Source organism: Pituophis catenifer, unplaced genomic scaffold, assembly GCF_029215685.1.
Source record: "Pituophis catenifer annectens isolate HBS135680 unplaced genomic scaffold, rPitCat1.0.hap2 SCAF_1, whole genome shotgun sequence".
Lineage (NCBI taxonomy): Eukaryota > Metazoa > Chordata > Lepidosauria > Squamata > Colubridae > Pituophis > Pituophis catenifer.
In genome coordinates, this window is record NW_027256881.1 from 70,281,663 (window position 1) to 70,299,542 (window position 17,880).

The 17,880-nt window shown below is 38.3% G+C and overlaps 1 protein-coding gene across 1 annotated transcript; it reads right to left on the reverse strand.

The window, feature by feature from the left end:
* Window positions 1-260: 260 nt before the first annotated feature.
* Window positions 261-2,887, reverse strand: MAP10 (microtubule associated protein 10). Its single transcript, XM_070950876.1, has one exon. It carries the CDS (start codon window positions 2,885-2,887, stop codon window positions 365-367), a length of 2,523 nt encoding a protein of 840 aa, XP_070806977.1. The 3' UTR covers window positions 261-364.
* Window positions 2,888-17,880: the final 14,993 nt, after the last annotated feature.

The window sequence follows — 17,880 nt, forward strand, 5'->3', positions numbered from 1 at the left end:
AGTTTGAAAGAAAAATTAAGATAAATTACAAATTGGAGAATTACTTTAGGCACTTTATGATCAATGAGAACAGATTTTTATATGAACAGGAAACCTTTACATCATATGAAAACTGCCCTTGAATTTCAGGGGAACTAATCACAGAATGTGAAAGATTTGGAGACAGGTAAAACTAAGGAAAAAACCCCAAAAACAACCAGCTGCACAGAGCTTCAAAGTCTGAGTTGTGCATTAAATTTGAAAAATATCCGTGCATCCTAAGCAAAGCCTACACTTGTAAAAAAAAATGTCAAAATTCCTTTAAAATGTTTTCTTATTAAACATTAAAACATTTTCACTCTCACTTTACCATTACTATTGATTGCTACATTGTGTATCCTGGAAGCTTGTTTATTACTAATTCACTGATATGTTTACACTGATTTGTATTATTCATCTTTCCGAAGCTATCCTCTTTTTCGCCAGGTACTTTGCTTTCTTCTAGACCATTAAATTCAAGGTCAGACATACTAGAGGGCAAGTAAGAACTAACTTGAGATGTCCTTGCAGAATGGCTGTTTTCTAGAGATGACTGGCTTTTTACTATGTTACACTTTTTATCAGGCTGTATTCGTTTGTCCTCAAAAGCCTGTGTAACTTTTTCCTTTTCCTTTTCATGAATTGCAAGTTGGTCTCTTAAAGTTCTTGCAAGGGAATCATCATCAAATTTATTCAATCCAATGCCTAATTTGTTTTTGTTAGATTTTAAGTCATATGTCTTTTTAAGAGTCTGAACAGGAGATACAGCTGAAACCTTCGGAAGAAGAGGTGAAATACATTTAGCAGGAAGACTTCTGGAATTTTTAGAGCTGGAGTCAATGCCTGACTGACTGTGATCTGAATTTATAGATAAAAGTTCAGGACTGTTCTCTTGAGCTTCAAAGCTTGCACCACAACTGTCAATACTGGTAAAATCTTCTGAATAGGCTGCATTTTCAGAAGTAACTACTAAACTATCGGAATTCTGACGTGCATGACTCTTTTCCAAGTTGTTGGTGTGCCTATATATATAAGGAATGTTACAATCTCGTTGCAAACATTTTTGTATCTCAGCATCTACTGGGTTTTCAAGGGCTTCAGTGTCCTGTAAAAAGACTCTTGGCAGATGGACTTCCAAGCTCTTTTCTTTATAATTAGAATCAACACTTTCATACAAGTACTTCCCTTTAGCATTGTCTTTATTCTTCACACAACTGGCTCCAATTTTTTTGGTAATACGAGAGCTTATTTTCTTTGTGGTCATAGAGCTATTTCGGCCAACACTGCTTTGTATTAAAGTCTCAACATTTTCATTTATTTGAGCATTTTGATCAGAGATGCTTTTTTCATCATATTGCCCAGAAGACTTTGGACGATAGTCAAGGGAGCCCTTGAATATTTTTTCTTTAGTCAAAGAGCTTTTACCTTTTTTTTCAAATGATATGTCACCAAGTTTTTTTCTACGATGTTCTCTCTTTTCATGAACCTTCAACATACCCGGACTGGATCGCTGAACACGAAGCTTTAATGTATTCGTCAGCCCATTAGAGAATTTCCTTCTAGTGGGAGAATTTTCTTTGGTATTAACTTTTTCAGGGCTCACAGGTCTTTCAGTGTATACTGGTTTTGTAAAAGTTTTGCCAGGACAGATAGGAGCCATGCCTTTTAAATGATCTGGGCGATTTTTTTTTAATTTAGGGCTAGGTGATCTTCCTCTTTCTTTGCGATGTGGGGTGTTCTTCTTATCATCCCAGCAGCCACACAGATTCTTACCATTACAGGGTAAGATTTTTGTACCTTCTTCTGCATTTTGATATAGCCATGCCAACTGAGGATGCACAGTAGAGGGTCCTGATGGTAGGGGCTGGCTATTTAGCAAGGAGAGTTCTACCAGCAAAGCATTCAGTAGAGGCAACTGACTTAAAGTCTGCCTGAGTTGTTCGGAAGTACTCCGGGTTGGTGAGTTGGCGAGTAAGGGTGACAGAGCCTTCTCAGCACTAACTACAGGCTCCTCCTTAAGAAAAGGTAAAGAAGTTTCTTCTTTGGGAAGTGAATCTTGAGCGGCCATGATTATCACTCTTGTTGCAGCTTTAGGGCTGGGGAAGCAACTTTCCGTTTGATGACTGTAATACATTGGTGGGGGATAAAAGGCATCGTTGTCCAGCTCTCCTGCGATCTCTTCTCCGCTTGAGCTACCGGAAAAGGGCTCCGGCTCTGTATCAGGGCTGCTTAAGGACCCCCGGCTGCCACCGCCTGGGGCAAGGTCCTGCTCCTCCTCTCCTTCCGAGATGAACTCCAGACTGAGGCTCCGTTCCGCCGCTCTCCCCCGCGGACAGTCTCCAGCGAGGGCTTCGTCCACCGCCGCCCCTTGATCGAAGTGATCTAGGCCCGAGGAGCCCAGGCTGTTGAGACGGTAGCTCAGCGCCAGCTCTCCCACTTGTTCTCCCAGCAGGTCGCGCACCGGGAAGTGACCCCTTCCAGTCGCCGGCCCGGTGCCAGGCAACAACTCCTCGGCGGCGGCCGCCAAAGAGATGCTGGAAGAGCCGAGCAGGCGGGCGGGACCCTGGTTGGGAGGCAGCGCCAGCAGCAGCGCGTGGAGCGGAGAGCGCCGCAAGAGGCCCATCAGAGCGTCCGGCCGCAGCCTGAAGAGGCACGACTTGCCCCGCCCGAAGGGCACCACCGGCCAGGACGCGGCCTGCGGGGCGTGGACCAGGAGGGTCGGGAAATCCAGCAGCCGGAGAGCTACGGACGGCAGGAAGGGGCCGCTGTCCGGTAGCAGCGACGGCAGCAGCCGCGGTTGTACGCGCGCTGACTCCACCAGCAGCTCCAGCGAGAACAGATGCTCCCCGCAGCCATCGCCCCCCTCCATGCCAGCCCGGCGGGAAGGCGCCCCAGATGGCCACTCAAAGGCAGGAAGGCCGCGGCTCTCGCGAGACTTTGAAGGCAAGCCGCGCGACAGCCGGGTCACGGCCTCCCCCGTGTATAATGATCGCCATGGAAGCGGCGGCCCGCCGTTGTCTAGCGACCGTTTACCGTCGCTGCGCTTGAGCACGTGGAGGCGGGGGGGAGGCCGCAATGACCTCTGGGAATGCGAGCTCCTCGTGCGGGAACGGGAGCCGAGCAATCCGAGAGCCTGGGAAGGAATGCCAGAGAACGCTTCCGAAAGGCGGAAGTCCCCCAGGTGCTTTTTTTTAAAGAGGCAACGGGACTTTCTGGTTTTTCTTTGAAGACGTTTCGCTTCTCATCCCACGAAGCTTCTTCAGCTCTTCTTGGATGAGAAGCGAACCGTCTTCAAGGAAAACCAGAAAGTCCAGTTGCCTCTTTAAAAAAAGCAACTTTTGGACAGCCATGACCAGGATGACTGAGAATCTCCATAGACTTCAGGCTGAAGGTCTTAGACCGCGCAGTTGCCCGCCAGGAGACACGAACTACGAGTTGAACACTTCGACCGCAGCTGATACTGTGCTGCCCTATCTGGATGACGGTCTCTGGCGCGCTAACGATTCGTGAAAGCTGCCCGTGCTGATAACTTCTTAAAGTTCTAGAGCCCAAGAATACTTTTTTAAAAACATTTTTATTAGATTATAGAATAAAATACAAAAACATGAAAGCAAATAATAGGACACAGTGGGGAAGAAAAGGGGGGGAGTAGAAAAAAAGTGTTGACTTCCGACTGTTGCAGTAGAATAAAGCATTAACATCAACATCAACTTTTTACTTTTCCAAAACTAGCCATTTCTATAACAACAAATCAATCTAATCAATAAAACCCAAAACCAAAGTTTCATTTTTTTCCACCTCAAGCACAAAGTCCAGAAGCGGTCTCCATAAAACAACAAAAGTACTTATATTCTTTTCTTTAATTTAGCCATCCCTGCCAGCTCCATCAACTTCTATAGCCATTCATCCATGGTGGGAATCAAAATGTCCTTCCATTTTTATGCATACAATAGTCTTGCTGCCCAGAATCCAAGAATACTGAACTAGGCAAGATAATAAATAAAATGCACTTCAAAAAGAAGGGTTGGGTTAACACACCAGTTTTAATATTGAAGGGTTTGGGATCTGTAGACGTGGAGTCCTCTCCAGTGGTGGGTTTCAATTTTTTTTACTACCGGTTCTGTGGGTGTGGCTTGGTGGGTGTGGCATGGCTTGGTGGGCATGGCAGGGGAAGGATACTGTAAAATCTCCATTCCCATCCCACTCCAGGGGAAGGATACTGCAAAATCCCCATTTCCTCCCAATCAGCTGGGACTTGGGAGGCAGAGAATAATGGGAGTGAGGCCAGTCAGAATTTTTACTACCGGTTCTCCGAACTACTCAAAATTTCCGCTATTGGTTCTCCAGAACTGGTCAGAACCTGCTGAAACCCACCTCTGGTCCTCTCACGTGAGAAAGTGGGGTTAGGTTGTATTAAGGAACCTCTCCATTTTTGCTGCAGAATAGAATCCAATGGTTCAAGTTCGATTTGTAATATTTTTTATATTAAAAGGGTTCTCGCATTTTTATGCTTCAAAGCTTACTCATTTTCTGTGTGCAGAACACTTCACAGTGAGAAGAAATAGAAATCTACCTGAAAATTAATGTATTTGTATTTATAACTCTTGCACATATGTAATATGTGTATGCATGGAAGTCTTTTTATTTTATTATTTTATTTATTTTTATTTTATTCATTTTATCCTCACAGTAACCCCATAAAATAGATTAGGTTGCAAGATACTGATTAGCTTAAAGTCACCCACTTGATTGATGGGTTTTTGTCACTCATTATGGTACTGTAATCATAATATTCTTCTAAACGATGTACATGCACGTTTAAATTCTTTAATTTGGAGAATTAAAAATTGAACATGTGATCATTGATCGCTGGTTAAGATAAATAGTAAAGCGAACACTTAACTTTTCCTTAATTGTACCCTGTATTTATGTTTTTTCTATGCAGGCTTGCTTGAATCAATGACCATTAGTTGATAATTACATGTTTTCATTGATATACCTGTACACATGTATGCAAATGGTGCTGAAAATGGATGAGGGTGTAGGAGTGGCTACATTTTTTTTCTGGACACTGGGCACACTTTAGAAATGATTCAGAGAAATTGGAGTAGATTCAGAGAATGGCAAAGAGGATTATGAGGGACTAATTAAGTCCTAAGAAGACAGGTGAAAGAATGTGGCTATGGTTTTCATTGAGAAAACATTACTGAAGTGAGATATGAACACACTTTTCAAATACCTGGAAAGATGTCATATAAAATATCAAGATCTATTCTCTTATTTCAGAATTTATTACAAGAAAACATAGTTGAATCAAATGTTACAAATGTTTTTTAAAAACCCCATTGGTAAGAGCAGCAGACAGTGGAATCAATCACAGAGAGTGGTGGTAGGTAAGCCATCTTCAAGCAAAAACTGGGATGCCATAATCGTATCTCTCTCTCTGATCATTTAATTTAGATTCCTGTCCTGGGCAGGGATTGGTCTTCATAATCTAAATAGCCTCTCAAACTCTATGATTCTAAATTTTGTGTGTTTAACTATTGTTAACTATCAGTACTTACACAGGTGTTAAATTTTTGCCAAGATGTTTGGTAATAATAACAAATCTATCAATTACTATACAAATTTTGAACATAACATCTTTATGTTTGACTGATTTGTAAGTGTAATATAATTGCTGTAAATTGCCCAGAATAATTGAGAGTTGAGTGGCAACTTTAATAATTTATTATTGCATATACTATTCTTGAAACTACTAAATGAATGATTGCAGAATTTCCTTCTTTTCATAACTTTTTATTTTCTGATGAGCAAAAAGTAAAAAGAATGGCAAAATACAAGACAGTTATAAATAGAAAATGGCAAGGTATGGATTCTTGTAAAACTGCCAGTGAGGTAAGGCAATTGCAATATTTTTTTTTCAAAAAGTACTATCAAATTATATCTCTTCTACTGTGAAATTAACTGATTTTCTGAAAATATAGCTTTTCACATGGCAAAGTTAATGTAATTAATCATTGATGCAGATAAATGCTAGAAAGTATCAAATAATAAGAACATAAATTACCATTATTCCAGAGCATCTTTTTCCTTCAAACTCACTGCGTTATCCTTAATCTGATTACCTCTGGGATTTCATGTGGACTTTTTTTTAAAGCATTTGGGGTTAGAATGATTTGAAGTGAATAATTCACTTATGTTAAGACAGAGAGATTGCTTTTCTTAGCACCTTAAGCTAGTGTACTAGTTATGATTTGGATTATTTTTGTTTAATGGGATTAACTGAACTCATCAAAGTTAGCTGGAATTCAGCAGCAGTAACAATTTTTAGAACTGCAAAGCTTTGAAGAAATAAGTGTGTTATTATGTTTTGTTTAATGCAGGGGTTCATAACCTTTTTGATACCCCACACCCCTACAACACTTCTGATATATTCTCGCACCCCTTAAAAATAAATAATTATATGCATATAATTATACATATACACTATAATTTTGAAACTTTTAAAACCAAGTTTTTGCACTGGAAACCCCTGGCTTAATGTATGAATGAAGCACCTCTTAGTAGTGACTTTACCATGCAGTATGATTCTTGCCCCCCCTCCCCCTCCCCAGCAAAGCTGTTGTCTTGCTTTGCATCAGTGTCTGTTGTGATATAGGTCTAGTAGCCAAAAGAGAATCTTGTGCATGAGCTGTACATGCACAGATGTCTGTTCTAACTCCTTGAGCCGGATACTAGATCTATTAGATAAATTTCCATCAAAGTAAATTGCATTACCTCATCTCAGTGAGACAGTGTTATCACCTCTTGTATATCTTAATAGTTACATAGAAGCAGGACTTCAGTTGGGAAAAATGCAAACCACCTGTTCTGCAATTGAGATGAAGTCCATCTACCCGATGGAAATAAGCAAATATTTTCCCCTCAATATAAATTTCCCCTTTCCAGTAATGAGATACTATAGCCATATTAATATTTATATGTATAATATTTAAAGTGTGAAAAATTGGGATTGGTTGCCTTGTAGGATATAAACTATGATGTACTCTGAGTAGTATGATTTCAGAAATGGCTAGTTAGGGGCAGATACATTCCATCTTAAATTAATCTTCAGACATGTTTCATGATTTTTGGAATTTGCATTTTAACAAAATGTTTCTACAGTTACATTCCATTATTGAAAATAAGAATGGAAGCAACTGAAATATGTCATCCATATTGTTTTAGTCTTATCAGAAACACAGTATTTTAAAAATAGTTTCAGTTAACCAAAGGGCAATATTTTAAAAAAGTCTTGAAAGGGATTATTTTGCAAAAAGCCCCCATGTTTTAGAATATAAGCATCCTTCTATTGGACTGTGACCTAATTACCATTTCTGTCCTGTGTTAATACCTCTCCTCCAGAATTCTGTTCAAACATTTGCATTGGAGTTGCTTATTTCTAAACAAGTATGTACAGTACTTAACTGTTTCTCGACAAAATTTGCAGAATGAATATAAACAGTTGGGTAAAACACATTCGTTAGTAAAGGAAGTATAAATTTACCTATATCCCAAATTAACATATTGGCTTTTTTCAAACTATGTTGCAACATATAGAGAAAGAAGTTCCAACTCTCCAAATCGGCTTCATTGTATCATTGAATATGCCCTTCAGATTTGGTCACTGCCAGGAAGCGATTCTAAGTGTTAATGTTCTATTGCTATATCTCTTCTATATCTCCTTCCCTGCTTCTATTACCCCATTCAATCCTGCATGTCCCTTCCTTTCCTCCCAGTTGAGATCTTTGACGCTAGCATGTGTGTGTTTTTTTTTTCACATCCCTCTTTACTGCATGTTACTTCTTGTCAGAGTTCCTTTCTTAGTTTCTGTTCCTGAACACTGAAGTGGGAAGGGGAAACTGTAAGATTTCAAACATCTCCAAACAACTGTGTAGGTCAAATGCTGGTTTACAAGTGCTTTGGCAAACTATATCCTGGGCTATTACACATGGAGAAAATAAAAATGCAGTAAATATTAATTGTTTTAAAATTGTGATTGTTGAAAATAATAATTGTTTTAAAACTTATTAAATATATTTAATTTTTAAAACTTGTTTTCTTTTGTGAAATGCTGTCCTAAAGTGGGTGAGGAGAAATCCCATCCCAGGAAGTCCAGACACAAAAGAGTTAAAGAAATATGTAAATATAACCTGTCAAACCAACTGAACTTGTCAGTCTAGATAGCTGACAGACCATCAGAATGCAAGAAAAAAAAATCAAACTTCAAAGGAACAATCAGAAAAAGGAACATTTCTTTTAAAGTGGACTTCGGAAAGATGAAAGGGACATTCAAGTTTGCCTGTATCTTCTCTCTCACTGAGAAGAATGAAACAGCTCTTGTCTAGCTGACACAAAGCTTTAATTCCTAGGGTTTCTGGAACCAGAGAATCAGGAAAAATAGAGCAATTTAAGGAAAAGTGAAAGAAATGTGAGAATAGAATTTTGGATTTAATTTGTGGAACAATCTTATCCTGTATCAGATTACCTTATTCTGTATACTGAATGCATTCCTGCCAGGAAGGGCAGCCAACTGAAAGAAACCTATAGAAATTAATTGCTCAGGTCTCCCTTTCATTATCTTTTATCTCCTTATCTTTTGCTCCCATTTATTAAGTAATATAATTTATTATCTACATAATAAAGCATATGCATTTTCTGTTGACTCTCAAGACTAGGCTTGTTCCTGGCTTTACCACCAAATAATTAGCCTAGTCTTGAAATGCTAAATAATCTCTGAACCCCTGCCAGGTATGTCAAGTGAAATAATTAAGGGCTTTAAATTACGTTCAGTATGATGGACTTCAGATTATGCTCAGAATTTTAGACCATTGTCCATGGCCTGGACACCATCTCCATGCAGCCTTGCAGCTTTTCCCCTACTTTACATATGGGAAGTTGTGGCCTGCACACCTGAATGAGAAAACCTGTTGCTTTAACTGTCATGAATGTTTAGACACAGATTTGCACCTTGGCTCCAGTTTACATTTATACTCCAATAACTGGGCAGAAAATTACTTTCATGGATAGGTACCTTCGCTCAGATACAATACTTCTTCTATGTGAATTTAGAAAAGGACCAGGCACAGACTTTTCTTGTTATCTCACAAATTCTAGGAAAGACACTGGCAGTAGAGAAAAAGCATGAAGAGGATGATCAGCAGCAAAATGGATAGACTCAATTAGCAATGGGGAGTGGCTGTTGAAAGACCAGGTTAATTACAGACCAGAGGTGGGTTTCAGCAGGTTCTGACTAGTTCTGGAGTACCGGTAGCGGAAAGTTCAGAGAACTGGTAGTAAAAATTCTGACTGGCCCCGCCCCCATCTATTCTCTGCCTCCCGAGTCCCAGCTGATCGGGAGGAAATGGGGATTTTGCAGTAACCTTCCCCTGGAGTGGGGTGGGAATGGAGATTTTACAGTATCCTTCCCCTGGAGTGGGGTGGGAATGGAGATTTTACAGTATCCTTCCCCTACCATGCCCACCAAGCCATGCCCACAGAACCGGTAGTAAAAAAATTTGAAACCCACCACTGATACAGTCTGTCACGCAGAAAATCTATGTAGCCATTAAGAGTTGACACTGAATTGATGGCACAATCAATTGTCCCAATAATCCTGAAATGTGTTTGATTTCACATCTACTTTACAAAAATACATTTCTTTGTGTCACGGTTTCTAAAGAAATAAATGGAAGTATATGCTGTTTTCTTGGTCTTGTGCAAAGCCTCAAACAGGATGCCTTGCTTCAATCATCTGCAAAATGAAGTGAAGCATGGTATTTACCAAAGGTTTGAAAATACTATATTGGCCCAATTCAGAGTTCCTTCCCAGCCTATGAAAGCAGTGCTCGGCTTTCCTAGGCTGGGAAGTCGAAGAGAACTCATAGTTCACTGCCTTCTATTCTGCTGTCCACAATTGGCTTTCCTGTTAGGACAACAGCATCATGTGTTCAACTTTCCCTTCCTGGTTTAAATACAATATTCTATTTAAAGGCAGTACTGTCAGGATCCTCTCTCAGTTTTAGGAAGTTGATAGCTTGTAGCTAATTGTAATTTTCTTCTTTAAAAAGGAAAAAAAAAAGGAAAATGTAAATCAAGCCCATCTTTGAATTAGGCCAGTGCAACAGAAGATTCATAATTGTCCTGGAGCATTGGGGGAGGGTGGGGGGAAGACAGCTAATTATGTATGAGACAGGACAATAAATTAAGAAACTCGTCTACTGCACCTATTCTGCAAATGGAAAAGTACTGCAGACGGCAAATCTAAAAGATTTCATTTCTTTCTAAAGCATTGCCTGATGACTTTGAAGTTCTGTGAATGGTATGTAAATTAGATTAAGTAAATTTAATAGCTGTCTAGATTATGGATGTTTTTTGTTATGGGGAAGATCAAGAGGAGCAGACAGTTGCTGGGTCATGTCAGTAGGCATGTTGTAAAACCTTTTAACTATGAGTATTGTAATATTTTAATGCAAAATATTGTATTTTGCCTCCTTCCGATATATAACTAAAGTAAGCAATAAAAAAGTCAGCATTCTGCCTCATGAATTATGTAAGAATCTGCTTTAATGGTTAATGACATTAGAATTTTGTTTTAATCAATGAATTCTACATTAACCAATATGTAGTGCCAAGTACAATATAATCGGCAAAGTTGCAATTTTTGGAATAGTTTGCACGGAATGTACTTCATTTTTAACTGATGTTAAATAGAATGTGCATGAATGCATATTCGTCTTTGCTAATCATTAAAGCATTTTACCCCAGTACACAGTATGTTAACACCAGAAAAATGAGGCTTACCCTAGAACAGGATTGTCAAACTCGCAGCATCATGTTTTCCTCACATGACGTATCGTGACTTTTTCCCCCTTCGCTAAAACAGGGATGGGCGTGGCCAGTGCATGACGCATCCAGCCCACGGGCCGTGAGATTGGTACCCCTGCCCTATAATGAATCCAAATTGTGCCAATTTCTTCAATGTATTTTGTCCTGAAAGGAGCTTTATTTCTGGACTCAGTCCTTTAACCAACAAAAGGATAATTACCGCCTCTAAGACAGGGGTGAATTTAAGCCAAGGTGTTCCAGAGCATCCCAGTTTTCTAGCAATCCTTGCACCTAGAGTAAGAGCATTACATTTTGCAAATGTCATACAGACTCTTTTTTTCAAACCTCAGAGATTTCATTATCAAAATTCAGCTACAAACCACCATATTTCCAACTACTTTTCAAAAGAAAGGGAATAAATGAATGAATAAGTGAGTAAGTAAAGAAGCAAGCCTAGTCTTGGATAGAATTAATGTGTATAAGAAAGTTTCTAAAAAGATCTTCCTGCTTTCTCAATACATTTAAGACTGGTCCCCAGCCATCAGAAAATTGCCTACTCCTGATGAGAAGCAATTATAAAGAAAGAAAAAATCCATTATCTTTGCTATTAAAAGATAGCACTCAGGGAGATATTACTTGGGGAATGTAAAGGCATACTCTAGTTTTTAGGAAGATTCCACCCATGGCATTTCTTTTTAAACAGGACCTACAATTCCAAGACCACAGATAATAAATGATAAATGCCTCTTTAAGATTGCCATCCACTTTTATTTCCCTAAAACAGGCTGCTGAAACATCTCCTCCACACAGTCTCTTAAGATAGAAAAGCTTCCATGTTGCTTAATTTTTTAAAGCAATCCAGTCTTGTTGGAACATATAGTATTTTTTCTAAGCATAAACCAAATCAAACTCTTTTTCTTTTTAAAACCAAGGAAAAAATCAGGGCTGTGCATAGCATTCAAAAGAACTCTGCCACAAATTCTTCATATAGAATCTAATTAGGTTTAGCAATTTAGTGTTATGTCAACTTTGGTGATAGGCTAGCGTTCTTCATCACATTTTAAGATTGCAAGTTATCTGAAGAAGACTAGGGCAAGTTGCATGACATGATGACTTATAAAGAATAATGAAAAAATTAAAAACTGATATAACAACGTTAAAAGATAGTTGTGAAGCAACTTTAAGACAATAATAATTTTTAAAACCTTCAAAGATAAATCAAGCCAATTTACAATTCTGCAATGCCCATAACAAGAGCCAGGGCTTCATGGCCTTTTGAAATAAGACTACTATTTGTGTGTGTGTGGTGGTGGTGTCTATAATTTCTGACAATCAATTCCTTGGCGAGGGGTCTTTTAAGTGTTGACTCCTGGCAAATGCCTGGATAAATCCCTGAAATTTTCTTGGCAAGATTTTGGAATGCTGCCACTTGCTGTTTGGATTTTTGTAGCCTTGATCAAGTTGTTCTGTCTTTTTATGTTCCCAATATTATCCCAGGAAAAGCTGAAGTCCTAAAATGAAAAAGAAAAACAAACAAAACAAAAACAGGACCAGAACCATTCATAAGAAATCTGAAAAAACTTCAGGGCAGAATCAAGGTCAATAAAATAAAACACATTATAGATCAGAGAAATCTACAGGTCAGTGAAGACTGCATAAAACAAAATTCAACCTTTAACAGGACAGCATTTCAACTCAGATTTTTCATTCCAATTTGTTATTCTGCTAAGCTTGTCCTTTACTGACAAAATATTGATTTGGCCCTATCAGATCAACATGCTTTTGGTAAAAACACATTTAAATTAAAGTATTTCTCTTTATTTGGTAACTAAAAATGTTTCACATTTTTGTTCTGATCTCTAGGATCAATAGTTTGTCTTGGAAAACCTTAATTGTTTTAAAACTACTGTTTAGCAATAATTTAAGGAATATTGGTCAAAATTATCTCCCTATATGCTCATATTAAATCAAGGCCAGATTCTGAAATACAATCTGTCCAGCCACATGGGCTTTACAATGTATGCTTAGGTAGATTCTGAAATGCAATAAAAAAAGTAAGGATTATGATTTTTGTGGGGGAAAATGATAAGAAAAGCTCATAGGAACTGCATATAATAACAAATAAAGAATACAGAGCACAGCACTATTCTGGTATTAGGAAGATAGTGAGATAAAACCCCAAAGCTTGGATTCCCATGGTAAGGGTCTTAAATTAAATGTAATTTCAATTCAATATAGCTAATAACCTTATTATTTATATTCCTAATAGCATCCCTTTAAATGACAATTCTTATAAGGACTTTGGATTTCTGAGGCTTTGAGGGATAGATGTGCATTAAGGGCCTCAGTTAATTCACTCCTGCTTTAATATGCCAAAAATAAAAACTAAATTTTTATAGGAAACTCCAGTTACGTACAATTGGGAGAAAATGGAGGAAAGCTATAGAAGGCTTTTTGGCATTTATGTTCCATCTTAGTTATGAGCAAATTGGAGAGAATAAATCCATTAATTAATTTGGAAAAGACAGTGGGATAAATGGGAAACAAAAAGATTTAGTTCTTTAGATAGAGACAAATGGAGATTGGAAAACGGCCTTTCAGTACCTTGGACAGAGCCCAGGGAAGTGGACAACTTTGACAAGTACTATCTTTTTTTTTTTTTTTTTGCTCTTTATTCTCAGCTTTGGATACATTTCAGGTCCTTGCAGGTGAATAAATGAACCTCTGTGGATTTGGGTTTGAATGTTTGACAAATCTTTGGTTTTGGAGGGTTTTTTGATTCATTGACAGTGTTCATTATCAAAGTGTGGTCTGGGGACCCCTAATCTATAAAGTCAAATATTTTAAAATTTCTCAGTTTTAATTTCTAATGCAGTAAATATCAATAAATATAATCTACATAAACCAATGGTTTTGGGAATCTTCAATCATATTTAAGAATATAAACGAGTCCTGAGTCCAAAATGTTTGAGAACTGCTCCCTTGGAGCACCTTCTGCCTTGACAATTGTTCTCTTAAACTCTGTCAGTCCCGCTAGGTAAACCAGCCCAGAAAATGGCTAAACTTACTTTTATGGAGACTGACTGTAGTAGAATCTTGCAAGTCTGGTTGTGTACTTTCTCCCCCTTCTTATACTCTAGTGAAACACAGTGGCATCTGCCTAGTTGCTTCTGAATGTTACTTCATTATTCTGGACTTTAAAAAAGTGTCTTGGTCTCTTTTGCATAGGTAATGAGTGAGTTTTAGCTTTAGACATGAAAGCCAGCTGGGTGACTTTGGGCCAGTCAGTCTTTGTCAGTCCAACCCACCTCATAAATGTTTATATATTATTTAAATAAAGAAAAATAATGATTCCTGCATATTTCCATCAAGGTCATATTCCTTGGTGAATTAAGCTCTTTATAAGGCTGCAGAGGTTATGGGTGCAACTCGTTGCGCCCACGTGACACCCCTCCTGCGCGAGCTGCACTGGCTCCCAGTGGTCTTCCGGGTGCGATTCAAGGTGTTGGTTACCACCTTTAAAGCGCTCCATGGCATAGGACCCGGGTACCTTCGAGACCGACTTCTGCCACCAATAGCCTCCCACCGACCAGTCCGCTCCCACAGAGAGGGTCTCCTCCGGGTGCCATCAGCCAAGTTATGTCGGCTGGCGACACCCAGGGGGAGGGCCTTCTCTGTGGGAGCCCCAGCCCTGTGGAATGAACTGCCCCCCGAAATACGAAAGATTTCCGACCTCCGGGTGTTTCGCTGCGCTCTGAAGACCCTGTTGTTCCGCCAGGCAGGGCTATTAACATAACGTTTTAAATTGGGGTATTTTAAATTTCTGGGATTTTAATTGGAGCCTAATTATTTAATGATTTTAAATTTTAAATTGTTGTTGTGTTTTTTGTGTTTTTAAATAGGCTGTACACCGCCCTGAGTCCTTCGGGAGAAGGGCGGTATAGAAATAAAATTATTATTATCATTATTATTAAAGCACATTGTACTCCATTATTCTAATAATTTGAAGGGAAAATATTCAGTCTTTGTGCCTACATTTTACTCAGTGCTGTCTTTAGCCATAGTATTCTCAGATATTGCTGTTTCCCTTGACTATAACCAAAAATATAGTTTACTTCATAAAGAAATTTAGAAAAAAATGAACCTTTTCTAGAAGAATAACAATGCACGTATACTATGTATGACAAGGATCAGAAAGATATCTGCAGCAATTGCCATCATGCTTCAGAACTGAAGTGAATATTCAAAGTTTGTCACTTCTTCACTCATATTTTAATACATTTTCTGTGTACTAAGCTAGAATTCAAATCTTTACACTTGTGTTTTAAGGTAATGGTGGAAACTGTTTACATACATACAAATTCAGTAAATATCGAGCAATGATATTATCAGGGGGTCATTATAGGCCCTCTTACTGTGTATTCACTTTTTTGCTTTATTGCTGAGTCACAAAAAGCCAAAATATATGATTGTTTCACCGAGGGAGAATTTGCTGACATAGAATGTTTATCTATACCTTAGATCATTTAAGTTGTGCAGTGAGTGCCAATAGGACTGAATCCAAAGTGGGAATCTGAGAAATAAAAGGGACACATCAGCTCTAGTGAGTCCAAACATTTATAGAAAGAAGGAAGGGCACAGCTCCTGTGATGCAATGAATTACTATGACATAATGTTTAGTGGGAGAGAAAAGAATTAAATGGAGGGAGGAACAAGTGACTGGAATGCCCTACTTAAAAGGAAGAGCTGGCTGAAAGTGTAAACAAGAGCATTCCTGCTGGGAGATAAAATTACATTTCAATATTTGTTCACATTGTTAACTGAAATACAGGTGCTGCTATTGCTTTAGCTCATGCTTTTTACATTTGCACTGATGCATCCTTTTCAATTCAGCATTGTCAGTTTCTCATTTCAGCTGCAGCAGAAAAGATTTCTGTCAAAAACAGTTATTGTTTGGGAAGACACTGAATTAATTACAGCGTGAATTATTTGCTCTGTGGGTGCTATGAGGAAGTCAATGAGGACACTTCCAAATAAGTCTTTAATGAGTTCAGTCATTCAGGATCCTGATTTCCATCTCATAAATAATAAACTGTCCTCAATATGCTAATCAAGGATTGCTTTTAAACTGCTTATTTTAATTTTGCTCATAAAAGGGGGATGTTTAAAAAAAAATACTCTGACAGTGATTGGACTTGAAAAAGTTTCAGCACCTTTGTGAATGCTAAATAAACCATTTATTCCCTCCCCCCTTTTTTTACTTTGCTTCACAACTTTAGATTATTTCGAGAAGAGACAAAATCCTCAACAAGTGAATTTTTATCTACTGTGTTGATCCCCAACTATAGTATTCTGTTTTCTTTCCTAAAACCCTTGATTCTTTATGATGCATTTTGGGAGGAAAAGGCTTTCTGATTACAGCTACTTGACTAGCCCAGTTTTCTCAACCTTAGCATAGCTGTCTAGGGAGTTCTGGGAGTTGAAATCCACACATCTTCAAGCTGTCAAGGTGGAGAAACACTGCACTAGCCTATCATTTCTCATTTAACAGATGGCATTAATGCCTTGTCTCTGGCCCAATGCAGCTTTCTCAATGAAAAGTCTTCTCACTCTAATATCTAATCTTGTCCCATGCTTATAATCTTACTCCAGTGTCTTAAGATGACAATTTCCAGAATTGTCCCACCTACAGTTACCACCCTGGGAAAAGGCTGAATTGCCTTCATTATAATTGGATGACTTGACTGGAGCAGCAGTCCAAACAAGACTTGGGAGTAATACATATTGTATTCCATGGGATCTGTTTGAACTCTAACTTATAGAAAACAGGTCAATAATTTGCAAATAGATTTAGTAGTTTAAAGACAGCCTGTTCTGGAAGGGGTGAGAACTAATGTGGTAGTACTGTATTAATCAGTATTCAACTAGAGGGGATAATATATGTACATCTGGGTTTGGTTTTTTTGATGTACATTTTTAATGTTTTGATTGTGTCCCTTTTCTTTTTTGTCTTCTTTTGGATCTTTTTTTTTGTATTTTGTATTTTAACCTTGTCTTGATATATATATATATATATATATATATATATATATATATATATATATATATATATATCAAGATATATATGGAATGTGTTTCAACTCTGTAGGAGGTTTCATAACAGCATTGTAGACCAACTGTCAAAGTCAGTTTTCTCCTTAACGACATGGCAAGAACAAACTTTGCTGTTTAGAAGAGACCACAAAGTATGTTTAATTATCATGTCTATTTCTTTACTTTCAATGGGAGGAAGAGAATAGAGGTTTAACTTCATAAGAACCTTGGGCTCACTTGAGAGCTTGGCCTCACATAACTATCTGCTGTAAGGCCCTAATCAACAGAGGGATAGCATCAAGATCATGAACAGTGATAGTACTGTTTTATACTGCCCTAGAGAGGCCACATTAGGAACATCACATCCAATTTTGGTCACCAGATATAAACAAGATGCCAAGACCCTAGAAGGTGTGCAGAGAAAAGCAACGAAGATTATAAGGGATCTGGAGGCTAAACTGTATGATGAACAGTTAAGGGAAGTAGATATGTCTAGCCTATTGAAGAGAAGGATTATGAGTAACATGATAGCTGTCTTCAAATACTTGAGTGGCTGTCACAGAGAAGAGGGGGTCAACTTATTCTCCAAAGCACCTGAGAGCAGGACAAGAAGTAATGGGTGAAAACTTGTTAAAGAGAGATCTAATCTAGAACTGCTCTCTACTGGATAATCAGAAATTGTTGCACAGAGTATATGAAGGATATAAGACAGGCATTTTATGAACTGACAGAGAAAAGTCAATCACAAGGGCCTGATGTGAAGACCATCTGAACAATTAATCCCCCCTCTAAGATTACCTAAATCTACTTGACTAATCAAAGGGTCTACAAAAATAAAATGGGAATAAAACATTTCTTCTGTTTAGGACTAGAGGAGACATGATAGAAGTGTTCCGATAT

Excerpts from the sequence above, each read along its gene's own strand:
- MAP10 (XM_070950876.1), bottom strand. The coding sequence starts at position 2,887 with ATGGAGGGGGGCGATGGCTGCGGGGAGCATCTGTTCTCGCTGGAGCTG.